The sequence below is a fragment of the Stenella coeruleoalba genome (assembly GCF_951394435.1).
Source record: "Stenella coeruleoalba genome assembly, chromosome: 6".
Taxonomy (NCBI): Eukaryota; Metazoa; Chordata; class Mammalia; order Artiodactyla; family Delphinidae; genus Stenella; species Stenella coeruleoalba.
Window position 1 is genome coordinate 95,685,528 of NC_137151.1, and position 19,007 is coordinate 95,704,534.

A 19,007-nucleotide genomic window follows, 5' to 3' on the forward strand; every position below is an offset into this window, starting at 1 on the left:
GAATTTTTCTCTTACATTGAATGATTATTTGAGCTCCTTTGCCTCCTTTTACCCCTCATTCTGTTCTGTCTTAATCACCACTTTTTTCCCTAGGTTTATTGTTTGATTCATGATCTTATCTCATATTACCTTCCAAAGATAGCTCCTTATTAACGTCTTCTAGGAAAACAATTATTTTTCTTTTCTCTGTTAACATGATAATATTCCTATTTTCCTTTCAGGTGGAACTACTAGAAATTATAGATTTAGAATTTTCATCAACCTTATTGTGTACTCTCATGATAATGTTGGTGCAAGGAAGTGTCTTTTTTCTTTATGGCTTCTGGATTTTCTACCTTGCTTAGAAAAGTAAACAGGCATTTTCTCACTCCAAGTTTATAAAAATATCATCTAAAATAGTTCTTGTAACACTTTTCTTGTTTTATTTTTTAAAATTTCAATCTTTAATCCATTTCTATATTTTGTAATACAGAATATTTAATATTAGCTATATAATTATGTAGAAAGTCATTTATGCCAGCATAAACGATTACCTACTAAATTGGATCTTTTTCTGTATTCCCCATTCTTTTACATTTATCTATTTCTGTGTCAACACCAAAATGTTTTTACTTTAGTAGTTTAATATTTGGTAAGGCAAATCCCCTCTCACTGTGTTTCCTTTATTAACCACAGCTGTTCTTATATGAATATTTATTCTTCTGTATGAACTTTAAAAATACTTCAACTATATCCTCCTAAGAAAACTTCATTTTAGTCTTAATGAAATCATATTTATATATTTATTTGGTATGGATTGACATGTTTATAGTTATTCCTATCCAAAAATAGGAAATGTCTTTCCATATTTGTTTCGGGTCTTTTTTCAATGTCTTTTGATTTTTTTTTTTTTTTTTTTCGGTACGCGGGCCTCTCACTATTGTGGCCTCTCCCGTTGCGGAGCACAGGCTCCAGACGCACAGGCTCAGCGGCCGTGGCTCACGGGCCCAGCTGCTCTGCAGCATGTGGGATCTTCCCGGACCGGGGCACGAACCCGTGTCCCCTGCATTGGCAGGCGGACTCTCAACCACTGCGCCACCAGGGAAGCCCTGATAATATTTTTTAATAATTTTTTTCCATTTAGATCCTGTATTTTGTTATATTTACTTTTAATTATCCTATTTTTATGACTGTTTCAGTGGGATTTTTAAATCATTTTTATTTGTAACTATTGCTAGTAAAAAAAAAAAGCTATTGATTTCTATACAGTTATCTTATATCTAATCAGTTTACCAAATCCTCTTATCTAGCTCTCATAATTATTAGTATTTCTTGGATTTTCTGAAAACAAGGTAATATACATTAATGTGATCTGAAAAAATAGTGATTTTCTTTATCTTTTCCAATATACTAATTATTTCATTTTCTTACCCTCATACATTATTAGCAAATATAATAAAGCAAGAAAATTATAGTGAGCCTCCGTGTCTCATGTCTGATTTTGATGAAATTACCTTCATTATTGTGCCATTTAGTATACTGTTTGCTGTTAGGTTTCACTAGGTTTTTTAAAATTTATTTTATTTCAGTAGTTATCTTCCTTCCTTTTTTTTTTTTTGGTAGGCTTTTAGTTTTAATAAAATTTCAATTTACAGAAAAGATACAAAGGTAGCACATTTTTGCCATTTGTCTTAGCATTCTCTCCCAATCTTTTTCTCAGTATCTTTTTTTTTCTGAATATTCTAAAAGTTGGAAACTCTATGTTCCTTTACCCCTAAACACTTCAGTGTTTTTTCTGAGAACATTCTTATACATAGCCACAGTGCAGTTATCAAAACTGAAATACCTAACATTTATACAATACCATTATCTAATCTGCAGTCCAGGTTCTAATTTTGTCAGTAGTCCTAATAATGTTCTTTACAGCTATTTTCCCAGTTTCTCTTTCTTTTTTAATTTATAGTTTTACTTTTTCTTAATGTAATGTATTATGTTGAGAAGTGTCCTAGGTTTGAACCATCCTTGAATTTCTATAATAAGCCCATATAATTCATGAGATATAGTTATATTTTACTGCAGGATTTTATTTGCTAGTACTTTAGTTATTTCTTTACTTATAAGTGAAATAAATCTGTTTTTATTTTGTCTTTGCATGTTTAGTATTAAGATATGCAACCTTTATAAAATGAATTTGAGAAGAGTCCATCTTCCTCTGTAACTTGAATTGATTAAATAATATAGGAATTACTTAATATTTAAAAGTTAGATAGAGTGGACTAAGCACTCAGACTGATACTCTTAGAGGAAGACAAATGTGACCCAAGTAATAGAGTGTCAGGGAGAATTCATTTACATTGTATAATGCTCGTAGAAGATCTGGGCATTTATCTATGATAATCATAAACCAAATACCATGGAAACTACTCAAACATTCTATCATTATGTATCATAGAAAGTACTGTATCAAACAAAGCACACTAAAAACAGATGAAGGAAACAAGTGCAGATTCCCTGCAATAAATTGTGCTATTAGAAGAATATAATAAGAATATCATTCAATAAAATAGGACCTCAAAGATGAAATTATAAACTAGCATAATAAGATGAAAAGGGAGATTGCAGAAGAATCAAGCTGAGACTAAAACCAATACTGTTACAATTATAGATAAACCCAATGCAGAAGCATCAAGGAACAAATTTGATGTGACTGAAAATCAAATTATTAGCATGGAAGAAAGATTTAAAGTAAAGTGAATAGAAATGAAAAAACAAAAGGATTAAAGCAATTAGAAAAAGAATGATAGCTATAGAAATCAGAGACAAGTCAGCATAAAGATAATTGATGTCCTTGAAATAAGGACTCCAATAAATGAAAAAGAGAAAGTATTCAGAGATGTAATAGAAGAAGTTTCTTCCAAGTAAAGGAAGAATAATTCTGTAGATGAAAAGGGCAAATAATATACCTGTTAAAACTAATCCAAATCAATCAACTTTGAAATTCTTCAGATTAAGTTTTTGAGCTTGAAAAGATTGAGAATAATTTGAGAATCCAAGGAGAAACCCAAGAATGAGTACTTGTATGAGTAGACTTAGTGGTAAGAACTAGTTGCAATATCAGTTTGTGATTAGACGGTTTAAATACAGTATAAACCTTTTTAAAGAAAATAGCATACAAGAAAATTACCTTTGCTATTCTGTTTTTATATTAGGGAGGTGTTCCTGTGGGCCTAGCATCTAAACCGTTTCAGATTCTGTACGGACACACTGATGAGGTATTGAGTGTTGGCATCAGCACTGAGCTAGACATGGCAGTGTCAGGATCGAGGGTAAGATTTCACCTTTAAAAATACTGATTTCTTTATACAAATTCAGAGGCAATATTTATATTTAACTTTTTTTCTAGAAGAATTGGTAAAAGCATAGAAATTTTATACTGTGTTTGCCTTGAACTTTGCAAAAGTAGAAAAATACAGAAAAAAAGAGACTAGATTCTATTTGGGGATTTTACTGGTCTTAGTAGTTAAGACTTGAAATTTCAAGATTGGAATTTTTCCTAAGGTACATGTGTCCTTGGTAGAATAATCATTTTCTTAGTTCCTTTACCATATTTCTTTCTCTTGCTCAGTTTCTTTTCTTCTTTTTTGTTCTTCTTTTCTTTTCTCATTTTCTAATATTTTCTGTGTGTAGGATGGCACTGTGATTATACATACCATTCAGAAAGGTCAGTATATGCGGACTTTACGACCACCTTGTGAGAGTTCTCTGCTCTTGACCATTCCCAATTTGGCTATATCTTGGGAAGGACATATTGTCATCTACTCCAGCATTGAAGAAAGTACCACCCTCAAGGTATATAACAGTTTCATGCAGTAGGGCTAGACTATCTGTAAGCCTGTCTTCTCCTTCCCACATTGTGTACATATGAGGAGGCATTCTGAAGAAGGAAAGAACACCATATTTTGAAAAGGATGTTTTCCATTCATCATTCAATTTGTTCATTCCCTATCACAATATTAGCCTCATGTTTGATTTTGTTTTAGGGCTTTCTATAGCCCTATATGACTTCAAAAATAATTTCTGATTATGTGGGACTTCATAAGCTCAGGTGGAAATTACAACTGAATTAAATTCTTTTTGCACAAGACAGGGTATAAATAAACTAACTGTGAATTTTATATGTTTATTTCCTTCCGGTGATAAAGCTTTTTAAAAAATTAAGAGAACTTTTTTTTTTGTTTTTAATTTTATTTATTTATTTATGGCTGTGTTGGGTCTTTGTTTCTGTGCGAGGGCTTTCTCTAGTTGTGGCAAGCGGGGGCCACTCTTCATCGCGGTGCGCAGGCCTCTCACTATCACGGCCTCTCTTGTTGCGGAGCATAGGCTCCAGACGCGCAGGCTCAGTAATTGTGGCTCACGGGCCCAGTTGCTCCGCGGCATGTGGGATCTTCCCAGACCAGGGCTCGAACCTGTGTCTCCTGCATTGGCAGGCAGACTCTCAACCACTGCGCCACCAGGGAAGCCCAGAGAACTTCTTTAGTTTTGTTTTAAGAATGTGGGTTTTGTTGGATGAGAGTTTTAATTCTTTTGGAGGGATGAGATTTTTAATTCTATTAAAGAAGAGGAGTACTTGTTTAATATTTATTTACTTAGCAATCTGATTGAAATCACTTTAACAATATTTCTACCTACTTTCTCTTTAAGTATAACCATTTGTTTATTCCAAAATTTTAAACCCAGTCATCATTCTGTGATAGTCATAGTTTTAATTTGAGATCATTAAATTTTCTTCAACTAATCTTTGCAGGATAAGAATGCATTGCATTTGTTTTCTGTAAATGGCAAGTATCTACGGTCTCAAGTCCTGAAGGAACAAGTATCAGATATATGTGTAATTGGAGAGCACATTGTCACAGGCAGCTTACAAGGATTCCTGTCCATAAGAGATCTCCACAGGTAAATAATAAGAATTATTAAAGTATCACTTCGGAAAAGATGGTAGTATTTTCAGCCCAGAGAGAGTAAAATCTGTAAACTAAGATTTCTAATCTTTTTTTTTTTTTTTTTGATGTTGGGGGTAGGAGTTTATTAATTTATTTATTTATTTTTGCCGTGTTGGGTCTTCATTTCTGTGCGAGGGCTTCCTCTAGTTGTGGCAAGCAGGGGCCACTCTTGATCGCGGTGTGTGGGCCTCTCACTATCGTGGCCTCTCTTGTTGCGGAGCACAGGCTGCAGACGCGCAGGCTCAGTAGTTGTGGCTCACAGGCCTAGTCGCTCCGCGGCATGTGGGATCCTCCCAGATCAGGGCTTGAACCCGTGTCCCCTGCATTAGCAGGCAGATTCTCAACCACTGCGCCACCAGGGAAGCCCAGATTTCTAATCTTTTTGTTCATCATTTATTATGAACATGTCTTTTTTGGCAACTATGAAAAAAATTGGGGAAGATGAAGTATTTCTGGGTTGGTAATGAAATATAGATGTACATTTTTAAAATGCAGAAAATTTTATGTTGTGTACATTTTACCACAATTAAAACAATTTTTTTTAAGTAGCCAGAAAAAATTTTTTTCATAGTGCCAAGCCTGGATTATGGATTTGGAAATTTGTACAATTATAGTTTGAATTTTTAGAAACTAAAGTTAGGTTTAAAAACATTTTTTTAATTGTGCTAAAATAAAGTATTTTTAAGGCTAGCACATCTGTTCTTGATTTTGTATGCCTGTGTTTAAAATCGGTGAGGAGTCTTTTGTTACTTCACCCAGTGAAGGAAAAGATGTTTGAAAAATGGATATGTTTTTAAGTTTGGTATTCTTCATGTTTACCAACTTATATACACAAAGCATTGTTATTCCCTGCATGCCCAAATACATTTTTTTCTTTTCTTCTCATTTAAAAAACTTACTATGACATATTTATACTCCTCAAAGTATCTTGGCCCCTCCCAAAGCCCTTTTTTCTGAATCATTTCCTGATCCAGAGTGTTCTCTTATTACATTCATATCAGAATCACTTCTGTACCAACATCGCTTCCCTGTTTTTGTATTTTCCTTCTCATTTTTGTCATTCTTTCTCATGTGGTAGAGCATTGAGTCCACATTTCAGTAACGTCTTTCCAATATTTTGTATTACAACCCTAATCTTAGGGTATTGTTAGGAGAATCCCAAATTAGAAAAAAATTAATGGGATCTTTTGGCAGGTTAGTCTAGACCATAGTATGTACATCCTAAGATTCTTCATTCTCTAATCATAAAAGCTGTGAGCATTTTTCATAATGGGGTGTTATATTTTATACCATATTATATTTTAAAATATTTTATATTGTATATTACATCTTTTAAGACAAAGCAAATATACCAATTTTATTTACCTTATCCCCCACCAACACACACTTTTTGAGCTTTCGCCCTTTTTATCCAACTTTTGCTCATTAATCAACAAGGTGAAAATCGTTTCGTGAGAGCACATATATATGGTTAGAAGGCAAACAGATGTTGGAAATAGAAAAAAAAAAATCTGTTAAGTATTTTAAGTAATGCTATAAATGTGGGCCTTTGTGTCACTCAGGTTTTCTGAACCTAAGTTCCCACATCTGTAAAATTAGAATGCAGAATTAGATGATCATTAAGTTATCTTTCGGGTATAAAATTCTGTGAATCCATTGTATATCCATGTAATTATGTGTGTGTTTTTTATTTCTCTTCTAGTTTGAATCTCAGCATCAACCCATTAGCCATGCGATCGCCTATCCACTGTGTTTATGTAACCAAAGAATATAGCCATATTCTTGTAGGATTAGAAGATGGCAAATTGATTGTCGTGGGTGTTGGCAAGCCAGCTGAGGTAAAACCTAGCATCACGAATTTAGTTTCCCGTACTGTTGGGGATTCCTTCGGTTCTTTATTCCAGCTGAATCAGAAGTCTCCATTATGGATAAGCAAATTGAAAAACAAAGTTGATTTTTCAAACTACAGTAAATGAAAGGGGATAAAACTAGTATTCAAGAGTGATGTTTATATTATGATATTATTGAAATCACACATTTAACAGTTTATAACTCTATATGAAGAAGAAAGTTCTTTTATTCTGTTTTTCCAAATCTAGATTTTAGACCACATACTTGAATTTTTAATACATAAAAGCATTTGTAAAAAATGAAATATAGACTCAAACAACAAAACTACTTACCTTATTATTATTATTTTGTTAATTTGCCCACGCTGCGCAGCTTGCGGGATCTTAGTTCCCTGACCAGGGATCAAACCCGGGCCCAGGCAGTGAAAGCACTGAGTCCTAACCACTGGACTGCCAGGAAATTCCCCAAACTATATACTTAACTTTAATTTCAACAACTATCCAGCATGATTGTATGTCAGTTGTACTTTTGTAAAAGCATCATTTTTTTTTAACTTGGAACTACAAATATCCCCATATAAATGTGCTAATTCTCAATGAATTTCCTGTAGTTCCTATAAATTTATTTGCCAGTGGTTTATTAATTACTGAATATTCAGATATAAATGTAACACTGTTCCTATGAAAACTTAGTGGCTATACTCCAAGTAATCTAGTGATTCTTCTAGAAAATTTATTTTGTTACACAGACTCATATTTAAGCATTATAAATTTTTATTGGTATCATTGGTCTTTTCTGAGAAATCTAAAATGACCTCTGTACGGGTTATTTCAAGAGAAGACATTACTGAATAACATACTGTCAGTAGTTATAATAAATCTATTACAGATCATAGGAACCTTTTTTTAAATAAATATTTTAAGGTTTTGTTAGTCCTTATACTCTTTTTCAGGATATTATTTTAACAAGAGAGGTCTTATTAAATTAAAGTGATTGGGACTTCCCTGGTGGTCCAGTGGTTAAGACTTCGCCTTCCAGTGTAGGGGTGTGGGTTCGATCCCTGGTCGGGGAACTAAGATCCCATGTGCCTCCTGGCCAAAAAACAAAACATAAAACAGAAGCAGTATTGTGACAAATTCAATAAAGACTTTAAAAAATGGTCCACATCAAAAAATCTTAAAAAGGGCTTCCCTGGTGGCGCAATGGTTGAGAGTCCGCCTGCCGATGCAGGGGACACGGGTTCATGCCCCGGTCCGGGAAGATCCCACATGCCGCGGAGCAGCGAGGCCCATGAGCCATGGCCGTTGAGCCTGCGCGTCCGGAGCCTGTGCTCCCCAACGGGAGAAGCCACAACAGTGAGAGGCTCGCGTACCGCAAAAAAAAAAAAATCTTAAAAAAAATAAAGTGATTGCAACAACATTTAGTTTCAGGTGTAATGATTCCCCAAATAATGTCAGCAAGTCTGTATCTCGATATTTCACTTACATTTAAAACATTTTAAGCGTTTTTACATTCAGTAGTAGAGTTTCTTGATTAATATATTTCCCAAGTAAAGATTTCCCTTCTGTCCTCTGCTGTGATGATTACTTGAGAACTCTGCTTAGACATTACTCTTTGAGTATGTTTCACTTTCTATGGTTTACTCAAGTGCCTTTAAATTTGCCTGCCCTCCAACTTAGGTAATTTGTTAAGTTTATAATTTTACTGAATTAAAAAAAATGAAATGACGTTATGTGCACACATTTAAAAAAAAATTGATTGGAAAAAAAATACCTAAGTAGCTTCATTTCATAGGCCTACATCAGTGTTTTGTAATATTTACCAAATAAGTTTTTGGTCCTCATTGAAAGATTTATGTATAGTCTACAACACATGGAATTTGAATTGTGTATAGATTTTGAATAAAAGTATTTTTTATCGATTTTATATCTTTGTAAAATACATTTTCCATCAGCTGAATTATGGACCTACTTTATTAATAAATAATCTAATTGAGTACTCAGAATTTTGCATATTTATTAAATACAACTTTATGTGAACGTGTAGAAATTAAATAGATCAATAGTTATGAAAAGAGTTCTATTTCAACATCTATTTTTACCTAAAATATCAAAATCTTGATTAATGTATATTTTTAAATCATGTATCAGGTTTTTTTGTTTTTTGGGGTTTTTTTTGCGGTACACGGGCCTCTCACTGTTGTGGCCTCTCCCGTTGCGGAGCACAGGCTCCGGACGCGCAGGCTCAACGGCCATGGCTCATGGGCCTAGCTGCTCCGCGGATGTGGGATCTTCCCGGACCGGGACACGACCCCGTGTCCCCTGCATCGGCAGGCAGACTCTCAACCACTGCGCCACCAGGGAAGCCCCATGTATCAGTTTTACCTATTATACTGTCAGTATAAAATCCATATTTATAAATTAGATGTTAAAGTGGAACTAGATTAATGGAAATAATGGTTTTGGAAATACATCTGGAAATGAAAATGCAAAGCAGACATGCCAAAGTGTCTTTGCCTGCGGTTATCTTTTATCGCTCCAATAAGTGGACCTTAGAAAAGTACCATTAAAAAAGGGAAGCAGATGAAGCACCATTAAAAAGTAGATTGCTGGGGCTTCCCTGGTGGCGCGGTGGTTGAGAGTCCGCCTGCCAATGCAGGGGACACGGGTTCGTGCCCCGGTCCGGGAAGATCCCACATGCCGCGGAGTGGCTGGGCCCGTGAGCCATGGCCGCTGAGCCTGCGCGTCCAGAACCTGTACTCCGCAACGGGAGAGGCCACAGCAGTGAGAGGCCCGCGTACCGCAAAAAAAAAAAAAAAAAAAAAAGGTAGATTGCTCTTGGGAAGTAATTACAACAAATTATATGGTTAGGTTAAGAAATGTTTCCCATGTGGAGTTTTGTTGCCCTATGTAGAAGTATAAGCACTTTTAGAGGGGCATTAACCCACTGATTCAATTAATTTTGATTAATAATTGTTATGTGCTAGGTGATAAAAAATTTAATGGTGGAAAAATATGATTCTTACCTTCAAAGAGCTTATGCTATTCTTATTTTCTAAATTACTTATCATGCTATTGTTAAAGATTTTTTTACATTCTTAGATCAAACTATTTAAAAGTTACTTCCTTTTCATCAAAATGTTATTTTACTTTCTTCTTATCATTGTGATTGTCATTAATAGTACTGCAAATATAAGAGGAGAAAGTTCCCCACAACTATGTGTTTTGTTGCCTGATTAAGTATAATTTGAGAAGATTATTTTAATGAAGTGAAATGTAGTTTTGTAAATATATAAAGTAAGGGAGTCTTGTAATTTTGATATGTGGCACATTTAATTTAAAAAGTTGTACATTGGTAGTAAATCTTTCTCAACTAAAAGACAATCAATGAAGAAAGGCCTTTCTTTAATTATTATTAAGAATCATTAAAATGTTAATGATTCTACTAACAAAACCTATTTCTTGTACATTCTACAGAATCATTGTCTTGTATATCAATTTCATTTATTTTTTATTATTTTTTTTCTTAATAACATCTCTTCTTCATTTTTCTGGATTACTTTAAACAGATGCGCTCAGGTCAACTTTCTCGAAAATTGTGGGGATCTAGCAAACGGCTCAGCCAGATTTCAGCTGGAGAGACTGAATATAATCCTCAAGATTCCAAGTGATTGTTATTTCTGCCGTCTGTCATGGATAACTGAAATTTGATTTATTGCTTTGTCACTTTAATCTGTGACAGATTAAATGTGATATTAAATCACTTTAATGTCACATCTCTCAACTATCTTAAATGTTTCAGGGCTGTTATCCCTGAAAATCATTTAGGGATTACCAAAATTTGGTATCGTATGTGTATAAAGTCATAGGTTATATTATTATTATCCACTAAAAAAATTTCTGGTTAACATCACTGAATCTATCTTATTAACTAATTCTTGGTCTACACTAAGATGAATTTGAGAAAATACATTTGATTAGATTTAGTAGTTTATTTCTAAAGATCATTAGATCCATTTAAAAAAATAAACTTCTAAAAATAAAGAAGCTAAATTCAATTTGCTTATTCTAAACAGCAAAAGTTGAGGTATTTCTAATAAAAGAGTAGCAATAATGGGACAGTTGAGAGATATGGCTTTTAATACATTCTTTAGTTAATCATTCTCCTATTTACTGAATAAATCATCCTAAATACATCAATTTTATTATGGAACTTCTGATTGGAGGTAATATTTTAAAAGCATCTGTTGCATACTTGGATTTTTAAAACTCAGTGTAAATTACAGGTTTTCATGATAAGTTGAAAACAAGACTTTTGAAACTGGTACATTGGCTCATCCCACTATTACTTAGCATAGTACTAATGAGAATTTATTGCAATGTATTATTATTATCCTTAAATAATAAATGTTGAGTAGGAGTAAGAGAAACTAGAGACACATTTTGTGGATATATTTCATTAGTAGTAAGAGTTAAGGAAAAATGCTCATTATGATTTTGACAGCTGGGTCCTTTAAGTAGCATCTGCAGCTCAATTTATATGTGCAAAGTACAAAATTTCTTGGCTTTTTCTTTATTAAACACTGTGTTTTCCCCCAATAATTATTGGAGTTGGCAATGATACCCAACATTTTTACTTATTTCATATGATTGATGAATGAACCAAAAAGATATGCATAACTTAACCTAGTCATTTGGATATAGTAATTTTTTAAAATACACGTTTCTATTTCATGTTATGTATAACTTTCAGGATTAAAATTAATTTTATTATACATAGCTAGATGTTACATTATGCTTTTAAACTAAAAGGCTGATAGATTTAATTCAAAGAGATTGTTAAACTTTGTACTTTTATAAGTTCATATTTTGAGTTAGAAAGTTTTTATAACTACGAGTGTCCTTAATCCGAGATTCCACAGGTTGGGGGGAATTTATGAATCCCTTAAAATTGTGTGGAAATTCTGTATGTTAGCTGCATTTTTTTTTTTCTTCAGGAATGAATGGTGGGGTGGCTTTATTAAAAGGGTCTGTGATTGGGGGAAAAAAGACTTTTTACAATACCTTTTAAAAATAATAATATTCTTTTTTCTACAAATTATAGATTTCCTTATATCCAATTGTCTTCTCAATTGAATCTTTGAGAAATTCTTCCTTTGTAGTCCTCTCCTGTTGCCCACGGTATCTAATACCCTTTTCTTTATAATCGTATGAGTGAGTACAAAATTTACAAGAAGTAAAGGATTTTGTTTAGGGAAACTTTTTGATAGATTTGATTGGCTTGTATTAGGACTTGTAAAAAGTTATAGAAGAATTTTCTTTCCAGTTATTTAAAATTCTCTGTTTTATTCAGTAAAAATACGTTATGTTTTAGGTGAATCACACTGAAATAAACTGATGCAGCAAGTGTAAAGTAGAACATATGCAAATGTGAAGGTTTCCTTTTTGAGGACTTCAGTAACTAGTGGTGAAAATGTCTCAAAACAAGTCAATAGAGATAATTATCATATATTAAGATTTATTTCTTCTGTTTTTTCATTCTATTTTCATTTTTTATCTTATATATTTTAGGAAGTTTCAAGTCAAGAGAAACAAAATGATGGGGTTTTCGTATTTTAAATTTGATTTTTAAAAAACTGTTTCTAAATCAAAACTTTGGAAATGTTTCTTTTGCCTATTTATCTAGAGATTTTGGTATAAGGATGTTTATTTTTAAGGTCACTTAGTATTGGTTTTGGAAGTTATTTTGGATGATTATAAGTTACAAAAAATTTAACTTAGATTATTAGGGGAAAATTCCTAAATTTTTGGTATTTTACTTTGCTACTGTTTAGATGGAGGAGCTAAACAAGCAGTATTTATTTTATAGCACAAATATGAAGAAGCTTTTTTCACAGTAGATACCCTACCTAGAGTAATAGTAGATGTTCAGAGCAGTGGGATTAACCCTTATATAATATTTTCCAAAAAGTGAAAACCAAAAATGTAAAATTTTGAGGAAAATCTTTGAGAATATTAGCAACAGTCTAGAAGAATGGAACTTAAAGTTTATTAAATAAGCAAATATAGTAGTAGCATTGGCTGAATAATTCCTCTTTTGAACAGTTTAGACCACTGATTAAAAGTCACTAGATAAGAATCACTGTGAAGATATACCTTGAGGGATTATGGTGTATTTACATGTTACCCATAGAAATTATTTCTGTATTGTATAATGGGAGAAATGAACAGTATCATTAGAGTGCAGTAACAGGTGGACATTTCAGATGATGAATATAATATCTCAGCTGTTATATGAAGTGTGTTGTCTTTGAAGAACTTTTCATCTGCTTTTGTTTCTTGACACTCGTGATAGAAATAAAAATGTCAGCATCCTGATGATGTGCAGCAATTTATACTAAGGAAATGATTTTTTTTAGAAAGTGAGGTCAAGTATTAAAACATACAATAGAGGTACTCATTTAGAGAATAAAGAAACTTTATAAGATTTTTTTTTCAACTCTTCCCAATCAGTATTCTGTCATTACTTAGATAAAATTGGAGGAGAGAAGAAAAAATAGAGTTGGGCATGAATGAAGCTTGGCCAGTTGTTTAAAATCATATAAGCCTGTGAAGCTCATGTCATCTATGAATCATTTCTATTCGTTTCCTTTAGGTCGCAGTGCTTTTTCAGGTCACATCCTTTTGTAGGAGAGAAAATGCCAATTATTCATTTGTCATTAACTAGGCTTCCTTCTTTCTCTATGTAAGGCTTCCTTCTTTCTCTATGTAAGGCATATAAAAATTATCCTTCAAGAACTAGTACTGAAAATCAGTTTAATGCTTCTGAAGGAATAAGTGTACCCTCATAATTAATTAGAATTTAGATTTGAAAGTTAAATCCTTACCGAAGATTTTTTGTATTTTGCTTTAATAGGAGTAAGCAGAGGAAATTGTTAACTTAATACCCTATTTTTATTTAATGATGACACATGACACATGGCCTTTGCCTTTAAGTATATTTTATATTGCTACTAAAGAAATCACTAATGGAAATCTTTTAATTGAATTTAAAGAGGTTAGCTCCTTTTATATATTTATATTTATAAAGTGAATAGCATTGTCTTTATCACCTTTCCAATGAAAAGATGCAAGTGCATGGACTATATATAAATATTATATAAATATTAAATAATATTATATAATATGTAATGTCCTGTGGGGGTGTATATATATGAAGGTTGGTCTCTTAAAATACATCATTAAATATATAAACCATAAATAAGTTCTTAAACCTGTCTTTAGGATATAGTTTTTGACTGATATAAGAAATGAAATGCATTTTTTTTTCTCTAAATCTAATCTGTTGTTTTCCTTTATTAGGCAGACTCATAGCTTGTCCTAATTACTGTTTCTCTCATCAACTAAAACTGTTCTTTCCCAGTAAGTGACCAGCCTTAAACATTTTTATCACTTTAAACAAATACTGTTCTCAGTATTCTTTTTGCCTAATTCATTTATCATACGTACATTTGATTTGCTTTAAACTTGATCATCCAGAACATTGTTATAGAGAGTTTTCCTATATCAGAGCCCTTGTTGTGTTTTTTTCTGATGACATTAGGCAACAATATAGTGTTATCAGTCATCATTGGCCACAACTTTACTTCTTTAATTTGAATCTAGCATTTTCAAGGCCATTGTTTCTTAACTGAGATTGTAGATCAGACTTCTCTGTGAAGCTTTATAAATATACAGAAGTTTAAGCGCTACTCTGGATACTCTGAATCTCTTTACTTGATATTCTTGGTATAAAAAATTGTCTCAGGGTTATTATATTAAATCTTAAAATATTTTCTGCTACAGAAATTATATCCATTCATTTTTATAAATCAGATCCGATATTCACAGGCTTATTTGAAAATAGGTTTAATCATTATCCTTGAAGACATTTTTTCTAAAATTTGTTTGGAATGGCTTTCTTATCTTTGTTTTGCATGCCGTGGAAACAACCAAATTTCCTTTTCAGTTTGCATTATTCTTATCATAAACTCTCTTCAGACCTTTCACATTTGAAAATTATAAATAAAATTTGCCTCCAAAAAAGTGTTTGCTTGTATTAGTTCCTAGTGGCTATCAGTGAATATTTTGCGTATCTGAGTTAGGTAACATTTTAAACTATTAATAAAAAACATGAGTAACAAAATGCTAGATTTAAAACGTAGACTTAGATCTCTTACAGCGTTGAAGCTAGTAATCAGTAGTTTTCCTAATTAAAAGCATTGGATAAATTCCCTAAGCACTTCTGAGGACTTTTGTAGGTATAGCCTCTGTATGGAAATACTCTTTAAATTTTCATATGGAAAGTCTTAGTGTTACAAAAAAATAAAGCATTAACATTTAAGATATTTAGGCCTGTACTGGAAATGATTCAAATTTTCTACATTAAAAATGTAAGGTCATCTTAGATTATACGAGTCATGCTTTTCTTCAGTATAAGAAGCTTGTGTAAAAGTGGCTGTCTTATCAGGTACTTTTCTGATACATTGTAGTAATTTATCAGATACATCTTCTTAGATTATCTCACTGACATTTGTCACATGTGGGTGATTTCTAAACACATTGTAGGATTTGGACCTATGAAGCTAATGGCTTTAGTGAAAAATAAAAGGACAGAGATAAAATTGTATTTACTTTTGTCTTCATGCCTTTAATCTTATAACTGAAAATTCAGAGGAAAAGAACAAGTAGAAATTCACTAATTCAACATTTGTTTTCTGTGGTTTAGTTTTAATATGTTTCCTTGGAAACTTATTTTGCAAATATTACCACAATAATAATAACACCACAATATTGTCTCTGAATTGAAAAAGTTACCCATTCATTTTCAAAGTTGACTGCCAGTGGACTTTTGGATGTTTGTGTGTGTGTGTGTTTTCACTTATAATATGATGGCTGTCTCATTATTTAAAATTTATAACTATTTTTGAGTGTACAAACTGATTAGCTATTTATAATACTATTATAATATAGCATTGTAATTTGAGAATAAGAAAACAAGTTAGGATTTAGGTGGGATTGAAAAATAAAATTATATTTTATTGATTAAAATATAAACTTTTAAAAAAGAAGTCTTATTCCAATTGGACCTTTTAAAATTTTATTTTTCTAATAATATATTGCAACTTAATGTGTATAAAACTAGAGTTTCTCTGGTAGCCAGTGTACTAAATAAATAGTTACTGTTAAAATGCTATTTTTGTTGTTCCTTATCTTGGAAACATTTCCCCACAATATCTAAGCAATGTGTTTTAAGACTTATTGGGCTCAACCTACAAATTCAACAAATACTCCTTTTGCATTTTGGAGGAAAAAACTTAACTATGATATACATATTTTGCTCTTCAGAATGCTAAAATTATATTAATCAATAAACACTTTAGAATGTAGTTCTGGTAAGGAGACATCAGTTGTTGGACTTAAGTGAAAAAATTTCAACCTCTTAGTTTCTTATATAGGGATTAAAGAGAATAACTTTATTCCTTTGGGATTTTAACTGGTTTTCTTGGATATTTTTCAAAGCATTTAATTATAATAGTTTCTACATTTCTTCCAAAATTATGGCATATTACAGTACATCTTACTGTTAAAGATCTTTTATATTTTTGACTTTTTTTTCCTATTATGCTTTTTACTGCTGTCTCCGATTCATAAATACCATCACCAAAAATTTTTTGTGGCTACTGTTTATTTTATAGTTAGCTTTAACCATATAGCTGGTCTGTTCTCTTCAGGAATTCCTAACGGGTATGGCTTTCTTTCCCCCAACTGTTTGCTTTTATAGACTTAGAGCAAAAAAATTAGCAAAAAATAATGAGAGATCTAGCCAGTCATTTTCTATCAGATGCATTGCTATAGAAGTGAATTCATTAAGACTGAAAAATATTGAACACATATGATTTGTCTCTTATGTCAGTTTTTCTGGGACCCAGATTAAATAGGAGCATTTCAGTGTTATCATAGAAGTGACAGTGACTTGAATGCATACACACACACACACACACACACACACACACACACACAGTCAGTTCAGAGGAGGATAGATGAAAATTTGGAATTGTTTAAAAAAAATACTTGCAAATCGTGCTGCTACTTAAATATTTAAGGAATTCAAAAAGTTATGTAGTTATCGTAAAGTGTTCCTTGTCATTTGTTCTACTGGAATTGACCATGAAGAAGAATATTAAGCCTTATTTATATCCAATTATTGACTGTGCAAACTGTGACTCAATGGATATTTGTATGCCAAAAAAAAAAAAGTTTTTAAAGTTGAGAAAGTTTTAGACTTAATAAAGATGTATAAATAATTTTGATTAGTATTCTCATTATAATGAAGCTACTGTTAATTTGGTGCAATACATTCTTCCCTTTCTCATCCTTTTAAAATTAAATATATAAGATGTATGTTTTGTTTTGTTACATTGAATTTTGTTTAAAAATTTTTCAGTGTGTGTATATGAACTAATGTTTGATTTGTTTCTGTATAGCATGAATGAAGATAATTAAAAATTTTGCACATTTTTTAGTCCTTTGGAAATTTGTATTCTAACAGTTTGTAAGAATATGCATTTATTTTGTACATAATAAATTTAGCTTTGTATAGGAAAATGGGTTTGAATCAAATAAAAAATGATGTTTTCTTCAGCTGGTTTGTAATTCTCAATTTTATAGAGTCTGATTAGAACTTAGCATTGGCTGAGTTATTTGAGTAGACAAGGGATTGAATACAGTATTTAGGCAGCAAATTGATAGCTGCTTCTTTCTCATATGAGCAGAATTTCTTCTGTAGTCCTATGTGCACAAGATAAATGTTATGTTAATTGACCAGTTTTTGTTGTATATAACAACAGGTATTAAGCCTTTCATTTTAAAGCCACCTCAGAAACATGGTTATGAGCTAGAAATCTCCATTTGTAGCTAATCAAATAATACATTAGATTGGTTTTTTTAAAAACACTTATTTCCTTTCACAGTTAAAATCTTTTACTCATCAACTTTGACAGTGTAGATGTTGACCTATTCCTATCCTATACACTTTACATTTGTGGATAAGGGTAACAGATTGAATGTAAGTAACTGTATTTTAGTTTGCTCCATATTAGAGTTCTGGCAGAACAACAGTGAAGGCATAAACCTACAAGGATGAGGGCGTAAGCCTAAAAGGACAAAGAAAATAGAGAAGATAATCAGTACAATTTTGGAAGGTGGAAAATTAATGGATTCAAACTGGATGAATCTAGACTTACAGGGTGCCTAAGATAATGATAGGTACCTAAGTCTAAATCTCTCCACATGTCCTCCAAAAAACTATACAGATAAACAAAAACAAATGTATCCTCAAATATCCCATGCCTTCAAGATATCAAGAAGACAGATAACACGACAAACATCAAATTACATAAAAATAGAAATATAAAAAGCAAATTCCAACAGAGCTATCTCTTACGTTTCTATAGTAAGCCTTTACAGAAAGCAAGGAGAGTCCAGAAAAACTTGAGGGTAGTTGATTAGAGAACCTAAGATTGAGCTATAAAAAAAAAAAGACTCCCAGAAAGAGAAAGCCCATCCTAAGTGCAAAAATACTGAACAAGAGTTTGAGTGGATCAGAGTACTGCATACAAAAAGTGGACTTAGTGTGCAGGATTTGACATGGCAATCTCAGAAGACATTCTTAAGAAGAATGTAGAAATGCAATTGCTTTGTAGACTAGTCGGTGAAAGAGGAAAAAATGGGGGAAATTTAGGATTTAGGATCCTGCATGCAAGAGAGAAAAATATTGAGAGAGATGTAATTCTACCCATCACCCTCATCTTCCCAAAACTAAAATAAAAAAACTACAATCCATTATCTATCATGAACCATGACACGAAAATCCTTAAGTGAATATTAGCAGATCATTTCTAGCAGTGTTTAAGAAGTATAATGCCTCATGACCAAGTGTGGTTCATCCCATGAATTTAAGATTGGGTTAATGTTTAAAATGTCACCTGTTTAAGATAATTCTCAGTAGACTGAAAATAGAAAACATTCGTAATAAAGTATATTTATGAAAAACCTATAGCTAACATAATATTTAATGTAAAAGACTGAATTCTTCCTAAATTAGGAATAAGGTAAGAATACCTATTCTCACTATTAT

General features: G+C 32.1%; 1 protein-coding gene across 2 annotated transcripts in view; it reads left to right on the forward strand.

Moving 5' to 3' along the window:
• NBEAL1 (neurobeachin like 1) overlaps positions 1-17,451 on the forward strand; it is a 178,036-nt gene extending 160,585 nt beyond the window's left edge. For both annotated transcript variants that reach the window (XM_079925384.1, XM_079925385.1), the window contains 5 exons: positions 3,189-3,305; positions 3,667-3,828; positions 4,784-4,932; positions 6,682-6,817; positions 10,399-17,451. In XM_079925384.1, coding sequence (XP_079781510.1) covers positions 3,189-3,305; positions 3,667-3,828; positions 4,784-4,932; positions 6,682-6,817; positions 10,399-10,500 — 666 coding nt within the window. In that variant the 3' untranslated portion in view covers positions 10,501-17,451. The remainder of the gene's footprint in view (positions 1-3,188; positions 3,306-3,666; positions 3,829-4,783; positions 4,933-6,681; positions 6,818-10,398) is intronic.
• Positions 17,452-19,007: the final 1,556 nt, after the last annotated feature.